The following is a 20389-nucleotide window of genomic DNA, read 5'->3' as shown; positions in this document are numbered from 1 at the left end:
TAGACCATTCTTAACACAATCGTATTGTTTGGTGAAACGCCTTCGTTTCAATGCAGAAGATAATTTGCTTTCTCATGGGCCCGAACTTAGTCGCAGTGGTGGAAAATTCAGTTTCCATAATTGACCGTTGTAGAGTCTTGCCAGAACCCATTATATAAATTGCAAACATGAAATAGCAAGCTAAAAAATACAAATTTTGTGAAGTATATTCATCGAGCGGTTGGGGCCGCCACTGCAGAAAAGGCTCTGACAGTGTGAAACTATGAACAGTGACTGTCAACGGTCATATCTTTACAGGCCCCAAGCACTTATGCAACGCTCACCCGGAATCATTCGAATCCTCTGAAAATTTGTCTTCGCCGTAGGCAGAAGGATATAATCATATGTTTTGGTCGGGGTTTTTGGGGTGATGGGGTTGATGTCATGGACGGATGTTGGTCATTTTTGGTAGGTAAGTTTCTGTTGGGGAGTCAAAGGTCAAGGTCGAAGATGGGTCTTCTGCGGGGTCTCATACTTGTGGCCTTTGGAAGTTGACAGTAAACATAGTTGAATATAAATTATGCAAATGTAGTCCTAATTTGTTATTGATACATGTCTATTATCAATCATTGAATGTCGAAAACAAATTTTTAGTTCTGCGGAGCACAAGAGAGACCTCCAAACCCTGTATTGTTTTATGTACTCAGATACTGATAAAAGAGGCACATTTTATGAAGAGACTTTATAGTCCATATCTAATATGATCCTGCATAAGAGGCACTAAAAATACGAAGTAGCTAGTCAGTAGTACAGAAAATACCTATCTGCTAATCTTGCATAATTCCTAGGTCTTTGGTCAACTCATAGTTTCCGGCTACCTCAATCGAAGCATTCGCTTATTTTCAGTCCGTACACATCTGACCTCGACTTGTTTCGAAAGTAAAATGAATGCAGATGATCCGACATCGGCTATTGTTTGTTGCTTAGGCCACAGCAAGTAGATTTTATGAATGACATCCTCCGCAGACTCCAAAATTAATGAGATAGGGCGAGGCAAAAAAAACAAGATTCCTATATTTTCACATTTTTAGATCATAAATCTTGTTAAACAAGAATTGAGGCCACGAAATATGATATCGTGACAAACAGGTCTTTTATTGCTGTATTCAACCAATGAGGTTTCATATAAAATATAAAACCTCCTTGATTCAACAGTAAACATGTCCTTGTAGATGTGTATCCACTCAATAGACTAACTACAACAAATGCAAAAAAGAGCTTCATCATCTGACGCAACTACACTGGGTATTCATATGTGATGAAACACCTTGTGTATACAGCTCAATTAACTAGACACCCCCCCCCCTCCCATTATTTGTATAATGTCCTTGCTAGAACAAATGCAGAAAACAGCTTGTTATTATACCATCATGGGCAGGAACCACACTGGGTATTCATATGCAATGAAACACCTTAGACTGACAACGTTTACGACATCTTTGCCCATTTTTGGCATGTTGACCACCGTCGGAGGGCAATGAAATTTCTTGTTTTTTATTTCGAAATCAGGCGAAAATTAATGAGCGCGCTGATGTCATCCATAAAAATTACTTGCTGTGGCCTTATTTGTGCACACATATAGATAATTGAAAACAAAATGATGGACATCCCCCCCAAACTAGACAACTAAACAAAAGAAATAAATTGAAAGTATACCATAGCTTATCTATATGAATCAAGAGTTAGGCAGTAGTAGTGGGCAACCTCAAACCAACCGTACACACTCACACCACATCTTCAGAGAAGAGGCTGTAGCCGCGTATAGTTCCCGTTTAGAACTTTATTCGAGCCCACACCGACATGTTTCGCCTGTGTGTGGCTTTCTCAAGGATCAGAGCTCGAATGAGCACAAGTACAGTGTGTTCTGGCTTTAAAAGGCCATTAGTGCAAGATGCCCTAGGTGGCTTAACCAATCACATTACAGCAAATATCTTGGTAGTGCACTCTGTTTTTCTACAGTTCTAAGTGCACTGACTACATGACCTCACTTGACCTCTATCAGTATGACTTCATCTATTGTTCTAGAACAATTACAATTGTCACAAAGGTCAATACATGTAAACAAAGAATAGAGTCCGTGTGGCTTCTAGCCTGTCTCTGCCTTTGCAACGGCTGTCTCTGGCGCTGGCGTCGTAGGAAGCTCTGGCGTATCTGCGCTGCAGGCTTTGGGCAACAGTGGCGGCGTCTTCAGACTCTCTTCTCTCGCTGTAGCAGTCTTGGACTGTGATGGTGGGGCAGTCTGCTTGTGCTCTTCTGGCGGCGGATGTTCTTCCAGCTTCTTCTCTTGATGAAGGTTCTTGGGCTGGTGTACAGGATCTCCTCTGGGTCCGGGGCTCCAGAGCGATTCACCGGCGAAGTCGACTCCAATGTGAAACACTTGAAAAAGCTGTAACGCGAAACCGGTCGTGGTACTAGACTGAATAAAAGTCCTACACAGGAACTACGCGGCTTCAGATGTCTTACTGAGGAACGACTGCGGTGAGAAAAGATGTCGGTTAGCTTGAGGAATGAATCCACTCTACTATATACTATATGAATCAAGAGTTAGTTACACAATGTGAAAACAAATGAGAGTATTTGTGATACTTTATTAGTGATACTTAAAAATGCCAATCTTAGGCAAGCCTAGGCTACTCTTCACTCATTGTTAGCGATTAACCCAACATTGAATGCTATGTTTGAAGAATTCATGCCGTTGGCTGACTTTCGTGTAGTCCCCTCCTTCATTACGGAATTTCTTGTACTCCGCTGGTTTATCGCTGACGTGGTCAATTCTCACGTGATCACACGATGCAACTCGCAGTCTGCCGATCGCTGCCATGAAAAATTCTGTCAGCAAGAAAAAAAAACAACTTAGGTTATGTTAGATATGTTTCTGAAGAAAACCAATCGGTTTCCCATTAACAAAAGCTAACTTTTATAACAAGAGTTCGGAGACCTTATCTCTCCATGAACTATTCTGTTTAAGCAAATGACTGAATAACGGCACTTTTGCATTTACTATGCAAATTAGGAATCTATTTGCCTAGTTGGCATCTGTTAATGTTCCACCTGCCATACACTGCATATGTTATATGTACGTATCTAAGTCCTGTGATGGAAACACTGCAAATATTGATTCTCCTCATTTGTTATGCAAATTAGGTCCCAATTTGCATGATCTTCTCTTCCTACATTTCTGTCTGAGCTACCTGGATACTAAATATCATGGGAATCCGTCTTTCCCGTGCGTGAATGATGAATAATTGTGGTCCAGGTACGCAATCACCACGATAGGCAAAAGAACTCGAGCTGATGACTCAAATGTGCTATAAGAACCGATGTTGTCTCTTACGTGTGTGTGCGCTTCGTGTGTACACAGGGTCAAAGCCGACGGCACGGACACTGTCAGTCCTTGCGAGGAAGAAGTTGGTGACCCTGGTGGACAGACGACACTGCGGGAATCCCGGCACCGGGCCCCAGTGGTGGAGATCATGGATACGCAGACAGTCGCCATTCTCATCACCGGGGACGATGTCCATCTTCGTGTATCTTATCCCAGTACGTCCCACAGTGCCAGCAACCTGAAAAAAAGAAATAAGCCTTCAATATTTGCCCTCAGTTTGAACTTTTAGACCTTTAAAGGAACCTTTACATCGGATAGAGGGCACAGTTGGGACGACCTTACTAACATTGTAGCAGCAACACCTAGCTGTAGTGCAAAGTAGGACCAGTCCTGACGGTCGTCTAAACTTGGGCTCTTGTATATAATAAGTTTAATAATAAGTTTATTGCAAATAAACATATATGTTTAATAATAAGTTTTTTTGCAAATAAATATATTTGTGGTCAATAAAGAGCACATCTACTAACCTGATGAAATTATTCACTGAGACAACTTATAAAGATCAAAGTATTTTAAAATTGATTACAAAGTGAATTCTTATTTCCTAATTTGCAAGACGTACACTTGATTTCATGTCTAAATGTTACTGTTGATGCTCCTGGACTTTAAACAAGTCCCGAACAACAAACGTTGGAGTAGTGAAGAGGCGGCCGAGAGGCGGAATAGAGGACAAATTGCACTTGACCTTGGAAAGTCTAAGATTACAGTGATAATTAGTGGTCTCCTGCACTCGTATAATACTGTACGTGTCTTTGCGAAGTTGTTTAGTAAAACTTTATAAAAACTTCTCCGAACCATTATCCCCATTAGATGTCAGAGAAGACATGCTTATCGAAATGTAAATGTAGAACTCTGAAACCATGTAAAACCCAACACTGCTTGTGGAGTGTATGCATACTTCAATGTATAACTGTTGACCACTTCTACTTTGCAAACTGATCATACACTTGTGAATTTGGCCTAAAGATGCAAAATATTACTGCAAAATATTCTAACAAGAAGGGGATAGTCAGTTTTAAGTATTGATTGATATCAGAGGGACGAACAATCTCTTTATACTTACCAAGTCCAGCTTGGTGTTCTCAAGGACTTCCAAAAGGTTTTCTAATTTCGTTTCTGGCACAAAAACGAAGTCGTCGTCTACCCATAGTAGGTAGGGTGTGGTGACCTGTGACACGGCCAAATTCCTGCCGGCAAACCATCCCTATATATGGCGAAAGTGGAAATTTGTATTTTGCATTCTATTCTATCTCCGTTAGAGTACATTGTACATAGATGTATGCACGCTACTCTTCCTGGTTCTGAATACGAACATGACAAATAATCATCATCATACCTAAAATTAACACTGCCTATCATCAAACCAGAAGGGACTGACAACCATTTGTTATTAAAGGTGCCCTGAGCGATTTCAGGGGGTAAAACTTGAAATATTCTGGGGAAAGCAATTCTATTTGGTGAAATTTAGATTGATATTTACTTCCCCATATCAGCACATTTGCATCATTATTTGATACTTTGGGCGTTTAAAAAGAGCACAGAAACAAGCCACAGAAGGAGTATCTTATTCATTGGTGCCACTCAAAAATCAGCTATCTACTACTCAAACATCATGACCATAGCACTTGCACACATGCACAAAAATGACCACAAACATTTAGCGGATTTATAAACTTACCTAATGTATCATGCAAATTAGCTCCTAATTTGAATAATTAGCGTTCTATTATGTAAAGCATCTACATGCCCAAAATCATGACAATCCGTCAACCACTGCTGGAGTTCTTCCCCTGCAAAGCTAACAACAAAAACACCAACTACATTAAATTTTCCAAACAAGCCGCTAAGGAGCCTAAACTTACACCACGTACTCCATGCCCCAAGAGCTGTCAACTACTCAAAGATCATTAACCTGGCGCATCCAGAAAAGCTGACGGCAAACTTTACAGCTCCACTGCAGGACCTGCTGGAGGCCCATTATCGAACTTGACCTCCCTCTTCGAGGCTCCTAATCACCCATTATATAAATGTCATGCGTTACCATCAACTGCTGATTGAATTATGTTATCGGCATACTGAAATACTGCAATACTGAAGGAAAACAACAGGTAGACCATTTTCAAACTTGACCTCCCTTTCCACAACGGCTACTCATCTACCAAAAATCATGAAGATCTCTGTGTCTAAGTCAGTGCGATGGAACTCCCCTTTTCACAGTTGGAGCGTCATACTGTTTTCTAAAACTGCCTCCAACAAAGCACTATATCGGAAAGTTGTATTCCTTCTGTCTGTTTGAACATAATAGAAAACAAATGATTAGGAAAACGAAACTGACTGCTGCGAACGGCATAACAAAATGGTCGACGTTTTCCGCCTGCAGATCTTCCACCGGGCGACTGTCGTCTGCCACAACTACCCGGATGTTGGGGTAGAATTTCCGGATACTGGACAAAAGTTTCCGGATGGAGGCATACCTGATGAACGTTTTGGTGATGATGGTGATCTTTCGACTGATGTCGTTATCTGTGTTTAGGAAATAGAATGTATAACATATTGGCATGTTGAAATTGACATTAGAAGGGTATGTAAAATCAGATAATTGGCATCACCGTGTTTCACTTTCTTTTAGGCAAAACATGACAGGTATACTGACTCTCATTCCAAAGAATACAATAAGGATACGCAGGAAAAGTACTGGCGTGCAGATAAATCTAAAAAAGTCACATGCTACCATGGGAAACCACAAGGGTCTAGATAATAACCGTAGGATAAAAGGAGCCTTTGTCCTGTTTATTTCCCGGTCAGTTGGTCAAGAATGGACCACAGATATCCAGAGATTAATGCGCAAGGTGAACGCCAGACCCAACAACGCACATGTATCCTTACACCAAATAGATCTTCTAAACAGAGTGAATATCTACCAACCTGAGGAATTCTAGACCCTACCTTAAATAAACGTTTCCCTTTGCCCCCCAAAAGTATAGAAATTGTCACAAAAACTTTGAAGGAAAAGAGAGACAACTAAGAACTAACTTGATGGTCACAATTTTACCCCCCAAATGAGCTGCGCAACTGTCACCGATACTCAGTTAGTTTCTTCCTCCCAATTATCCATATATTCTATCACTGCTAAAGCCCCTGTCACGCCTGTGCGTATATATATACAAGCCCGCATGAGTTGCGTGTTAACATGCTTTTGGTTTAGGTTAAGCTTGCAGCCGAATAAGTTATTTCTTTGGTTTGATAACTAGACTGCCCAACGGTGGGTCAAAGTAGAAAACAACTTCCTCCCCGCAAAATTTACTTAAACCGAAAATGTTACTGGTGAACTCATGCGCATGAATATACGTACAAGTTTCGCTCAACTATTTCTTCCAAATCCTTGTCAAGCATAAGAAACCAGAGAATACTTTAAAACAGAACAAATTAAACACATGTAAAACCAATGGACATTTTTACGATACAATGAAACTGTCACAACTTGACACGTACCTGGACCGGGGTCATAGAGGAATGGAACTGTGCGAACTCGGATACGGAGAGGAACGCTGACTCTGTGATGAAGGTACCTGAAATTAACTAAAACAATGTACACGTGGTTGATCACAGTCTTGATACGGTGTGATATATCACTATTACATGGGGTTAGCAAGTAGTGGAAGATGTTACGTGAATAGTTTCATAGTTTTGATAAAAGATAGATTGTAGTGTTTTCTTCATTCACAACAGAGATATGATCGATCCAAATCAAGTTTTCAATCTTTTTTTATGTTTTCGGACTGCATTTAACCCTCATACACCCGAACGGGGTCATTTTTGACCCCAGGCGTGGATTTTGACGTGCTACTTGAACATGTTTGATCTGAAAAAAATTCCATCCTTGACTTTGCCTGTAGGCATATTTCCTTACCTCTCACAATTTTCTAGGGAGATTAGAACAATACTGTTGACATTATATAGGAAAGTCTGTGTTGATTCCTCTGGGGTCTTTTCTGACCCAAGCCAAAATCATGTGCTGTTTTTGAGACCTGCCCCCTGTAACTCTTTAACTACTTATTGTATGACCACCAAATTTTCAGGGATGATGAACATGTGAATCAATATGACAAGAACAAATTTTATGTCATAATGACGTATATACGTATGTGACGTCATTATGACGTATTTTATGTTATTCTATCCGCCATCTTGGATTTTGACCGATGACGTCATCAAATCAGCATAAAATATTAATTCTAAATCATAAAAGTTACAATGGATTACATAAGATGATAACAATGTAAGAAGATACATTTGGCGTACTAACAAAGCCTCGAAACGGCATTGTTTATCTGAAATTAGCAGATTTGGTAAAATATGCCTGTCAAAAACCTGTTGCCACCAAAAACGATGAACTTACTTTATAAATTTGAAATTTCTGTCAGGGACATTTTATGAAAAGTCACCAAGTTTGGTGGCTCTCGCGTAAGCTGTTCATTAGTTAATATGCAACATGAAATTTTGCGTGAGCTTCAAAAATCCCCTCCTGGTCTAAATAGGAAAAGCTCAAGACGTGGTCCTTCTGATCTTTTTGCATGAATTATAATAATGAACGGGAATTTTTCAAACCTTAACATGCCAAAACATTCCTCTCACATTGATAAAGCAATGTACGGATAACAATCAGCGAAAAAGGAAAAAAGGATATTTTACTGAACAAAACATTTTGGGGCCATCTTTGACCCCGTTCAGTCATTTAAGTCGCAAAAATAGTATTAACGTATATCATTGTATCGAAAATAATGCACGAGATTTGTATGTTTAGTCATATTTCAATTGTTTTTTTTTTTAAATGAACGTCGTCTCCTTGTCATGGTTTGTTCAAAAATTGCTCTTAGATGCTCAAAGTTATTCACCTTAGTTTCCACTTACTAAAAAGAATGTGATATTTTCCATCATATAGAATTATATAGATAGATACTTACTGATTTCTGTGGCATCAATGTCATACACGGTGTTGGTATACACGATAAATTGAAGTTGGCGATTCAGACGAGAGAGACTTTTGCTGCGAATGGTTAACGATTTTGTTCGCAGTCCTTCTAACTGCGCCTGCGCAACTTCCGCAACGGTGTCCAGTACGCCAAAGTCGGTCGTCTGTAGTTGAACCTGTGTGCAAGAAAATGATGTCATGATGATAAATACGATACATAAACACAAAGAATGTTGAACATGTACGAGGACTGTTCCAAAAGGGTTTTCCTGGCTTATTCTGAATGTTGTAGGCGGCAGAAATTTCACCTGTATGATCGTATTACATATCTCTATAGGTCTGTTTTAATATCTGAGACCTAATGTAGGACAGAATTATTCAAATGGGCCAACAGGAATACGAAACTTGCCAGCTAAAATCGGTGTCAAGTTTCGTTCCTCCAAGGTTAATTTATCGAAAAATAATCCATGAACACCTAGCGGAATTAGGACCCTCACACCTCATTTTAGCACCTGAAATTGTCAAGAGCTTAAAATAAAAATTGGCATTTGATCTGATGTGTTAAAACAAACACGTTATTTCAGCCTCCTACGCTAACTGCTAGTGAGTCAGGAGAAATCTATATTGTCCCTCCCTCGTATTATGTTCAAATCAACACTCCCATGTCCGTGCGGTACATCTGTATTGTATTATTGTCGTATATTTATTTACGTTAACTACTCATAATAAATAGAAAGAAGAATGATACTAGGTATGCATGTGCCGTGCGCTGTCTTTTGTTCAGCTACGCATTCCTATCTGGTTTCATGTCTAACATATTCTCATTGAAGCGCCATTCACCAATGAAGTAACAAAAGCCTTGTAACTCCCTGTCAAATCTACAGTCGTCGGATAAATAAGACCCAATATATGGCTTCATGCAACTTACTTCATATTCTTGTCGGGCAGTTTCATCTAGAACCACAAGCCCTGAAAATATACACACTGAATGATGAGTTTTACTAATTACCGAAAAACAACCGAAAACAAGAGTAAGTAGACCTCATATCTCCATGAACCATCTTGTTGATGCAAAGGACTTACACATTTACATAATATATGCTTGATCTAACTACAAGTTGCAGTATTGACAGTCCTATCATTTTCCACTTAGATGAATTATGGCGCCAGACCAAGCTGCTAGGGGGCACAACTTCTTTATTACATCACAAGCTATCTGCCACCAAAAAATCAAGACCATAGCATGCCCAGGTCAAATGATAGAAAAAAAATCAAGTTCTGCTGCAGTTCCAAGGTCACATACCAGGGGGCCCAAAATCGACCTTGAGTTTTGCCTTCACAACACCCGTCCACATACCAAACATCATTCTAATCCATCAAGAGGTTCTTGAGTTTTGCTGCTTATAGCAGTCTGGAAACACACACAGACACACCCAAAACTATATCTCCATTTTTCATAGAGATAAAACGAGTCTGAGGACCCCAAAAATCTCCATGAAATATGTTTTATGTGCCATAGTTTGCTTGTGCCTTTTTTTAGCATTATGTGTTCCACAAGTATGAAATTCCAGTTATCTACAAATATGAAATTACATTTTTTTCTCATTGATTATGCAAACTAGACCTTTATCTGCATAACTTTAATTCATCAATGTCCCTTTATTTCTCAGTTACATATGATGTATTTCTGAATTGTCGCACCATTGAATGGAGTGGGTTTATAACATTTCTCCATTAATTATGCAAATAATATTCTGGTTTGCATGATTACCATTTCATTATATCAAGTAACACTTAAGCTATCCACATAGGAGAAGCAAGTACCCTGGGATATATGTGGTTTGACCACCAGCTGTCGGGCCCCTAGGGAGTTTATGACCTACTTTTGAGCCCAACAGGTGCCAGCTTTCATAGCATGCATACAATGGACATATAGATTTTCCTGATTACTTATGCAAATTAAGTCTCAATATACGATTTTTTGATCTGAAAATGACACGACCAAATGTACGTCACGTTTAGTACGTGACGTAGATGCCTTACGTGACGTATGGCCTGTGATACGTGACGTATGGACCCGAAAACGTACGTTTCTTTATGTAGGTAATTTTGACACGGAGATTGCGGAACCATATGTACGTCACATATCCCTACGTTTTGACATACGTGACGTAGGCATGGCATACGTGACGTATTGGCCCCAAAAACGTCACGTATAGACCCAAAAAAGTGACGTTTTTTTACGTACGTAATTTTGACACGGAAATGATGCCATAAGTAGCCCAATAAGCCCCCGACAGCGATTATTTGTATAGCACAGGCTAATCAATGATAGTGCATTTGCTATATCTAATAATGGCATAACGTGCACATGAAGTTATACACTCGTGGTACCACACCTGGGAGTTCCGCGGTCCCCTCCGGGACGACCGTCAGACCACGGACGGGGTAGCTGAGCGGAGCCGCCCCGTCAACAATCATCAGGGTCTCCTTGGATGACTCGACTCTGTTAGAACGGAAACAGCTTATAAGAACTAGACGCTAAACATGATTACTTTATGATACACAGAGTAGCGTATCGTAGTCCAGTAGTTAGCGGCCCTGCCGTCTGGAAAAGACTTTGATTCCGGCTATGTCGCCCAGCCGACAACCACGCTACCGGAAATGGTCGCAGTTCTAAAGCCGGCGTCACATTGAATCTCCGGACCATACTGTTTCACTGGAGAAAGTCAGAATGCAGGACTACTTTATGAGAGGTATGAAGGAGGCCATATACATCAGGGCACTTCAGCCATCTCTTGGTGGGCGTTATGAACTCCCAGGCACATTTTACCAATTACTTACGTCACAAACAGCAAATGTGATGGCCATAACTGAACAACCAGAACTAGATAAGACTGAATTGTTAGATATGTTGAATATCATACGTAACAGAAATGGCCATGCATCAAGAAGAATAACATTAATAAGTGATCATGTCAAGCATAACTTACTGATTCTGAATGAGTACTGTCAGGAGGAGAGAGCACAGAGACACTTCCCTTTGTTCCTATGCGCGTCCTTGGTGTCAACAAAATAATTGAATGAAGACCTTTATTGTACACACATACCCACTGGGTTTAGTACAGGTCACAACAGAAAACATAACAGTTTGAAATTATGTATATATATATATTCATTACAATGATAAGCTAACTCTAATCTAATGAATTACGTTAATTTGGCCTCTTCTCGCTTCTTGGTAATATTGTAAATATACGTACAGGTGTGTTTTATAATAGAGGGTTTACCTAAAGTCATTAGAAATATGAATTGTTCCTCTTTGCAAAGATGTATAAAATGGGGAAAGCTACATTGAATAAGTTTATAAAGCGCAGCTCTCTCTTCGTTTTATAAACTACATTCTACTAAAAAGTGCTGCTCGTCTTCTATCCTATTTAAATTGCAATGTCTACATATACGTTGTTCTAGGGGAGTGCGGTTATGACGTCCGGTTTCAATGTGAATTCTGTGACAGCTGATACGGAGTTTTGTGACTGCGGTCCTATGCCGTATATTTTCGAGGCTTAGATACTTTTCTTCGTCATATGTGGACTTGAACAATCTGTAGGATCTCAGTTTGTTTCTAGCTGATCCACCTTTGTTATCATTGTGTATTTCTTTTAAGAAAGTTTGAAAGTCAATATCTTTCAAGCGTTGATTGATGGAATTAATGATTTGGGACGTATCTGTGTTTGGGGATAAAGAGCAATGCCAGATGTAGCCGAAACCGCACTCCTCTAAGGACTTCCGAACTCCTGACGCCCAACATTTGGCTCCAGTTTTGTCTAGTTCTATCTGACAAGCGAGGGCATCTAACTGAAAACTGTCGGCGGGCACTTTCAGACGAAGTCTTAAAAGATGTTTGATGGCGTTTAGGGAGGCCTCCACTTGAATGGGAAACCTCCCTAGTTCCGCCCTTGCAGCGAGGCCGCACGCCATAATTGACACCTAAGTATCAAATCATGAGCTCCACGCTGGCGCGCGGGCGTCTTCCCTTTGTTGTCGCGGTCAATACACGAGTTGACCTCAATCTGGAGGTCAATGGATTTGAATCTATCGTCAGTAGTTTGCTGGCAATATCCATACGATGAAGATATAGATAACAGAAGAACTTGACACAACGATGACGAATTTCAGTCAGTAGGTCGAGACAAGGAGGTTTAATCAAATTCACAAATACCAAAGAAACACGAGAAACACGTCATGCTTGCCATGCAAAAAAGTCCCTATTTTCTTAAAGACTGATACATCATTGAAAAGTACGTTACGAAAAATACTATAAACACGCTATGAAAAATACCATGCTACGAAGAATACCGCGATGCTACGAACATCAGAAAACACGCCATTTTAACGAGCACTCCGTCAGGACAAAATATCAGCTAAGCGAAGAGAAACTTCACATTCCTGTCATAGCAACCTAAAAATACATCTAAAAATTTATAATTCTATCGCAAGAAATTTGCATTGAAAACCGCGGGAAACGCTGGGAAGCGCATAGGGCATCAAAGGGGCGCCGCGCCGGCTGGTAAACAAAGGATCGCAGCCGGCTCTCGCGGGTGAAAACAAAAGGCACAGCGGGGCGTTTACAGCGTGCTCTCTCCTCCTGATTAAACCTCCTTGCTTATACAGAGCAAAAATAGTCATATATTATGAAACACTTGCATATGTCAAAACTAGTCCGCAATACTGCATACTGTGGTAAAATGTACACAAATGTGTCAAACATAAGAAATCAAATATTCAAACACTAAATTGTTAGTATTACAATGATAATACAAAAATTGCCATACCTTTGATTGTATTTCGTGAGTTCTTTTGACCGACGTTCGATGGTGGCGGCTCTGTCCTTTTCATCGACATCCTTCCACAGGTTATGTTTACTCTTGGAGCAATCACACCGGCTTTTATCATGCAGAAGACTGAAACACAGAACGATCAAACAATTTTGAGATAACTATCTGTGCTAAATTGAGAATATTAAGGGATATATACATTTTAGAGGTTTGAGAGAATATATTTCTGTGTTGCTGGTGGATATTCAAGCTGTTGTATTCGATTTTTTAAGTGGTAGACTAAGTTAAGGGGTGAATCGACGGAATTTCTCCCTACAAATGCACGTTGTCCTCAACATATGGGTTGTCAGGAAATCGTCTTTCTCACTGGCGTTTACAAAACCACTGCATTTTCAAGGTCACACACATTAGACGCAATATCTGATGCTATTTGCTGAAATCTCATTCCTGTTGATAATTTGTAGTATTTTTTAGCCTGAATATCAATGCAGTGTATGAAACAAGTGCTTATGTTCAGCCAAAAGACGACTAATATATGATGTGTCGACCAACTGTGGCACCCTGAACCAAAACAAACGTTTAGTTACTTTTGTACTCTGTGAATATCGCGCTAGGCAATTTCATAAGGCATATTCAACGTATTATGTATAATCATATAAATGACCAAAACATTGACTTTGTCATCGCAGAATAGAGCAACTTACAGAACTTGATTCATTCACACACCCCATTGCCTTGCTTTGTAAATGTCTCTACCCAAAGTAGATGTAATATCACCTCAGTGTCTCGTTTCTCCATGTGAAAGGAATGTTCTCGACACTTTCTGCAATCATATCCATCTTGCCGAGTTGAGAACTCGATGTACGATGGATCTCTTTCCATTGACAGTGTCCGACGAAAATCAACAAACACACGATAACCACCACACCGGCCAGCATGAGCTGTCGGAGGCTTCCCGTCCAACACTTTAAGCGAAACTTGCCAGGCCCTGTACCAGTCATGTCGACTACAGGACCAACCTTGTTGGGGAGAAGAAAAAGGGTAATAGCAGATAAAATCGAACAGCTGAAGTGAAGGGAACAAAGGAGTCGAGTCAATTTAAAAGACGAAGTTGGTAACAGCTGGCTCTTGCTTGACCAATTGAACATAGCCCATACAAAACGTCGTTCTTTGTGTACGGCGAAGAGGATACGCTTCTGATTCAAGATACCAAATAAGTGTATCTTTGAGAATAGATAACGTAAAGTTATCGATTATCGGTAAGTTTATTGAAAACGTATTTATGTTTAAAACGAGGGGAACAGAGCCAAATGTTGAACCCATGGGAAGAAATATCAGCTCTTTTAAGAAGAAAAATGCATGGTCTGTAGGTTTTTCTCCGCCTGTTTAACGCCGTGCGAGCATGTATTTATACTGAGGTCCGATGGAGAATTGTGCTAGCGTTACCCATTATCGTCCACTTCAGTCTGTCTCCTTCTAGCGCTATATTTGAAGAACATAGACCAGAAAAAATGCACATTAACTGTTCAAAGTAGTCTACAGACAAATGATAGTATAGTCACTATGTCCCGCCACATGCTTGACGCGATGGAGGAAAACGATGTTGTGCAGTGAATTTCACCGACGACGTGAGCGGCACGTGGCGTTCACGTGATAAACGCATGGCCATGATGTTTTGACGTTCAAAAATGTACCATTGGCGTGGGGCTCGCTGGGTTGTATAAAACCTTTCTAAAACTAGTAAGAGTTTTCAACCTCGAATCGCCATGAATATCAAAGAAAGGTTTAACGTTGGCTACTTTTAACAGATACAAGCTATCGTGTAAGTTAGAAAAAACATGATGAAGTACGCGGTGTCGAATTGCAGATGAAATATGCCATGCATGATGCTTCCAAACAACTTGCTGCTACTGGCTCAGGAGTTTATTCTGTTACGTCGCTGTATGTAAACATATTTCATTGTTTTGTATAAAGAAGAGTCATAACTAAGGATCGTACTTTATTGCTCACAAGAACTAGCTTTGGTAAAATACACCTCGACATGTGGACATGACCGAAAGTGGACGATAACTGGTAGTGCACGATAACTGGTAGCGTTATGTTACCTCCTGTTGTTAAAGAAAATTGAAAATTTTTATTCAGATGTACAGTAAACTGTACAGTAACGTCCGTGGTTAGGTTTAACATCGGCAGCTGGAGTTGTGACAGCTAGTGGTACGTTATTGTCTCCCTCCTTTAGAATTATGTATTATTGATTGAAACTGCTACTGGTTAGAAAAAAAGGATATCTCTCTCTTTCTATGACTATTTCAAAAACAAACTAGAGCATCTCACGCAGGGAGGCGACATAGATATAGCCTGTATAACAGCTCCGAACCTTGACCTTGAACGAGGACATCGGCAATGTCGTCTCGGGAGACAATGGGTTCTTCAGCACCAATCGTTACTATCAATATCGTCTGATTTGTTGTGATATTGTTATCACTTATTACTATAATTTTGTTATAAATTGTAATATTTATGTTATTCTTTGCTTATGTTTTTATCTCCATGAAAAAAAAACTTTTCTTTGGGATATTGTTTTGCATCGAGTTTGCTTGTGTGTTATCCTTTGTGTATGTGTGTCACCGGACGCTTAAAATCAGCATAACTGAAGAACGTGTGGATGGATTGTAATGATATTTGGTATGTGGGTAGGTGCTGGGAGGAGAAAGATCAGGGTTAATTTTGGCCCCCCTGGTATGTGTCACTAGAACTGCAATGGCGTATTTGTAAAAATATTCGAAGAGAATAACTGAAGAAAGGAATGACAGATTTTCATGTTATTTGGTACGCAGGTGGTTTGGACAGAGATGTACAAACTGGAGTGGTCATTATGCAAATTCGTACTGAATTTGCATAAGTAATGAGGAGTATCTACTTCTCTATTGTGGGTATGGGCTTTGAGGTCGCACCTGTTGGATCCATTGGTATCTTATCTAGGTTAAGTATTCTCCAGGTCCCAACAGCTGGTGGTCAAACAACAAATGGGTACACTACCAAATCTGTGTACTGGTTTCTATTATGTGGATACCCTCTGGCACATAAAACGAAAACAACCAGCAGCAACAACAAATAACAAGGGCAAATAAAACACATCATATATAAAAACAAATTTCATGGAGATTTTGGGTCTTAGGAATCTTGTTAACTGCGATGGACTCTGTGTTAATCTCTATTATTTCAGTATCGAGTTGTGCTATAATTTGATATATACTTTCTATATGCAATCAATTACTATTTTTCTCAGCATTATTATTGTCTGATCTGTTGTCATATTGTTATTGTTATCACCTACTACTATAATTATGTTATGAATTGTAAGAATTATGTTATTTTTGTTAATCTAGATTGGGGAAGACCTTGTACAAGCCATCAATGCTTTTTTGATATGTAAACATCAAATTCAAACTTACCTTGTTTCCAATCATATTGTTCCTGACTACCAGCACGCTTATAAACAATATCATTTTTTAGATATTCAGTGCACGGTCTATATCTAGTGCAAATGTCCGATAGGACATTGGCAAGGGTAATCTATTATCTAGTGGGTGCAGTTCTTCTTCAGTGCCGCATTTGGCGTTGTTAATGATGAAATCTTACTAGCTATATTAAAAATGCTATGGTTTTGTAGAATCTGCTCTAGGTTGGCTCAGAAGTGGGTGGGCCAACAGTTATCCTGGGATCAACAACTTGACAACGTTAAGTCTAAATTGGCAGGTGCACTGAATGATGTATTATAAAGGTTTCAATATGATTATGCAAGCAAGGTTACAAACAAGGATATTGTATGAGTTTATGATCCTTACCTAAATAACACAAGTTGTGGCCAGGTCAAAATATGAAAGTTCTGTATTGGCAAAAAAGCTAATATTTTATCAGATATGCAAATGATGCAGTACCTGAAAAAGTTGATGGAAGACTCAAAATCGCGATGTCCATTTTGGACCTCAAAAGATACTCTCATACCAAAATTCATACAAATCCATCAAAAGGATCTTTAGCCTAAGTGTAATACACACCAGCGTATATAGGCAACAACAGTACCCCCGTAGAAGGTGAACTCCCTCGAGGTCCCGGAGGTAACAACGATGATCATGTGCACAGTCATAGTTGTGGATTATAGCTATTACACGCATGCGCATTTTCCTTATCAAATCATGAATGAGCAAATACGTGTTCGTATAACGCTACCATAACGCCTATCTTTCACAGGACATCTCTACTTGGCATATGTAACTTTAATCACGGTAGTATACCGCCAATGGATATAGATTAGATGCAAATTTGGTAATTACAACGATTTCCATGCTAGCCCATGCGACAGTTTTCATGGACACATCGCGGGGTGTTACGGCAGCTAGGCTATAGGGCCAAATTTAAAGGTACCCTAAGCGATTTCAGGGGGTAAAACTGGAAATATTCTTGATAAGGCTATCTGTATGAAATTGACATTAACTTCCCCATATTAGCACATTTGCATCATCATTTCATACTTTGGGCGTTTAGAAATAGTGTAGCAACAAGTCGCAGGAGGGGTATCTTATTTATTGGTGCCACCCAAAAATCAACCCAGAACCCAGCCGTAACCGTTTTCTGTCGACAATTTTCGGTAACTTGAACGCCCTGATAATAGTAATATTGCTAAGGTTAAGTTGCCTTCAAAGCCCCTAGATCTACCAAATACGTCGTGCGTGATGTGTAAGGTGTGATATGCAATTCGTCCATGACAGAAATTACAGGTTTACGTAGCAAAACCTTTGTTAAATCCGTTGGTTTTATTATGATTTATGGTACAATTTCAATTTGTTCTTTCGTTAATTTTGCTTAGTTTCGATTATGTATAATTTCGTAAAAATACCCATTGTCTAGTTTAGGGGAGGCCCATGAAAAGCCACCTAGGCTTCTGCCACCCCCCCACCCCCTTCATGTTTTCTTTTTGCCCTGTTTATCTTTTTAGAATTGTACTTTTATGCGAATAAACAATAAAGAAATAAGCAAACAAACATATGTCTCGGTGTACCAAGGGCGAAAAGTTAAAGCGTTGCGTCTTTTAAAAACATAATGATGAGTGCGTACTTGTAGGATTAGAATTTTGCATCAATAGAATATAGGCATACTAATAAAGTGTAAACATGTCGTGAGACACCGTACTTTATCTAATTAAGAATTCAACAGATGTACTAGGTATGAGATCGGAGAGTTTTTGTATCTGTTCGGGAACCCGTTGGACCGTCATCGAAATTCAGCTGCTGTCCAGGTGATGGTATTCAAGCGTGGTACGAATTCCGACTGTCCTTGAATGTTTTGAAACGGTCCATAGCCGCTGGCAATTCTATGTGGTTCGACTGGTCCAATTTATATTGATAAGTGTGTCATTACGAATACAAACGTGCACAGAATAGCTTGTGGACAGGTCAGAGCCTTGCGTACGTCGGAGACAGAAGTTCCGACAGTGGTCAACTAGTCTGTGGCAGAGGGACCAAAATGTGAGTAATTTTTGCGTTTATTTGGCTAGGTTTATTTCCGTGAACAAAATAAATCCCAAATTGCTGACATTTGAACAGCGTTCCTTCTGCGTCAGCCATGTTTCTAGTTGTTTTTGATCGTTCGGTTCTAGTTCTCTCATAGGGTACTGGTGAACAGAGACCTAATTATTAGGCAGGACGTGGTTTTTAGCTGTTCTATCGGATACCACGTTACAACACTGCTTTAATTGTTAAACATTTTTCATATAACGTATATCCATGTAACATGTGAAATATTTTGACATGCTGGTACTAGTATTATGTTCACTGAGGCGGCACTACTTCAAACAGGTTTGGCATGTTTTCAAGCTATCTATGTAACAGGCGGGTGGGAGTATTAGTGAATGCACAGAGTACTGTACGACGACAAGCATGCTCAATACCACCCCACCCCCAATTCTACCAAGCTTAACCAACATAGAACTATATTCATAGCAAATATTATACATAGTAAATTTTGTTGTATTTCTAATTGTGATCGTGAATGATTAAGCAAGATAAAAAAGATTCTAGAAAGCTTTATGATTCATATCGTTGTCGCAACTGATATACAGTACAGATCACAGAACACCCTTTAATTACTAAGATATCATCGTTTACGAAAAAGAATTAGCGTTGGATACTGTGTTGGGCGAGTATCAAACAGTTCCACTTCCTGAGTTGTAATTCTCAACCGCCTCGCTAGTCTACAGCACCCTGTTCCACATCCATTTAGCTCATTCACTGCGTTCAGTTATGCCTTGGTCAAAATCGCGAACAGTGGCTGCGCATTTTGGGGCTCGAGCTGGCCCCCGGTTGATTTTAATTATGACTTAGAATTAGCTCGGGTCCCGGCTACCGTAGCCTGATGGGTGCCTGCCGGACACCGACCTAAAACCATCACTACGTTACTTGGTACATCCAAAACTTTTTGGTGATAGAGACATTGTTTTCTTGTTATACGTTACAGATTGAACTGAACATGGTGTTCACTGCGGCCCAGCGAGTTTTGTCGGTCGTCATCCTGATTATCTTAGTCAAGGAGATAAGTATGGACATTTTGTACTATAGTATAACTATACTGTTCAAGAACGTCACGTATAGCCTCGTTCTCTTTGAAATGTGCAGAACGCTGTCGCAAGTCTTGATATGAAGCCAATCACAAGCAACATCCCCACAGCGCCTATTATGTTTTACGAAGGACGCACCACAACATTATAAGTAGTATTGGTTGATGACTAGGAAGAAATGATAGCCACGTGGGGGGGTTCCAATCCCATAACCCGACAGTCGTCTAAGAAGACATGAAGAATTTAGTAACATGCCTCACCGTTAGAACAGTGCGGTCGTGAAACTTTGATTGGCCGCATATGTGAGACAAGACATTGCAGTTTTTGTGACGTTTTACATGTACGATTTTTCTGTGCTTTTTTAGGGAACAAAAATTCCGTTTTCTCTCGTTTGTAGCTCAAGAAGTTGCACAGTTTCCAAATATCCCTACGTACGTCCTCTTATACCTAAACAATGTAGCCACAAAATGGAACGTTTCGAGGAAAAATAGAAAAAGCGTAGTGTTGTAACATACATTAACACTGGTCAAGAATATTAC

General features: G+C 39.8%; 2 protein-coding genes across 3 annotated transcripts in view; one reads left to right on the top strand and one right to left on the bottom strand.

Annotated features, from left to right (window-relative positions):
- Positions 1–2610: 2610 nt before the first annotated feature.
- Positions 2611–20389, bottom strand: part of LOC136427516 (beta-1,4 N-acetylgalactosaminyltransferase 1-like) — a 21200-nt gene continuing 3421 nt past the window's right edge. Inside the window, exons 2-11 of the mRNA XM_066416477.1 lie at positions 14012–14253; positions 13232–13360; positions 10796–10902; positions 9325–9365; positions 8389–8572; positions 6917–7003; positions 5760–5947; positions 4488–4628; positions 3374–3602; positions 2611–2868 (exon numbers count right to left, since the gene is read on the bottom strand). Of these exons, the coding sequence (XP_066272574.1) occupies positions 2687–2868; positions 3374–3602; positions 4488–4628; positions 5760–5947; positions 6917–7003; positions 8389–8572; positions 9325–9365; positions 10796–10902; positions 13232–13360; positions 14012–14235 (1512 nt within the window). The 5' untranslated portion in view covers positions 14236–14253 and the 3' untranslated portion in view covers positions 2611–2686. The remainder of the gene's footprint in view (positions 2869–3373; positions 3603–4487; positions 4629–5759; positions 5948–6916; positions 7004–8388; positions 8573–9324; positions 9366–10795; positions 10903–13231; positions 13361–14011; positions 14254–20389) is intronic.
- The window catches only part of LOC136427517 (C-reactive protein-like), a 13921-nt gene continuing 12161 nt past the window's right edge, over positions 18630–20389 (top strand). For both annotated transcript variants that reach the window (XM_066416480.1, XM_066416478.1), the window contains exons 1-2: positions 18630–18762; positions 19751–19829. In XM_066416480.1, the coding sequence (XP_066272577.1) occupies positions 19763–19829 (67 nt within the window). In that variant the 5' untranslated portion in view covers positions 18630–18762; positions 19751–19762. The remainder of the gene's footprint in view (positions 18763–19750; positions 19830–20389) is intronic.

Source organism: Branchiostoma lanceolatum, chromosome 2 (assembly GCF_035083965.1).
Source record: "Branchiostoma lanceolatum isolate klBraLanc5 chromosome 2, klBraLanc5.hap2, whole genome shotgun sequence".
Lineage (NCBI taxonomy): Eukaryota > Metazoa > Chordata > Leptocardii > Amphioxiformes > Branchiostomatidae > Branchiostoma > Branchiostoma lanceolatum.
Note: the sequence above shows the minus strand (reverse complement) of the source record. Positions and strands in the feature narration are given on the sequence as shown.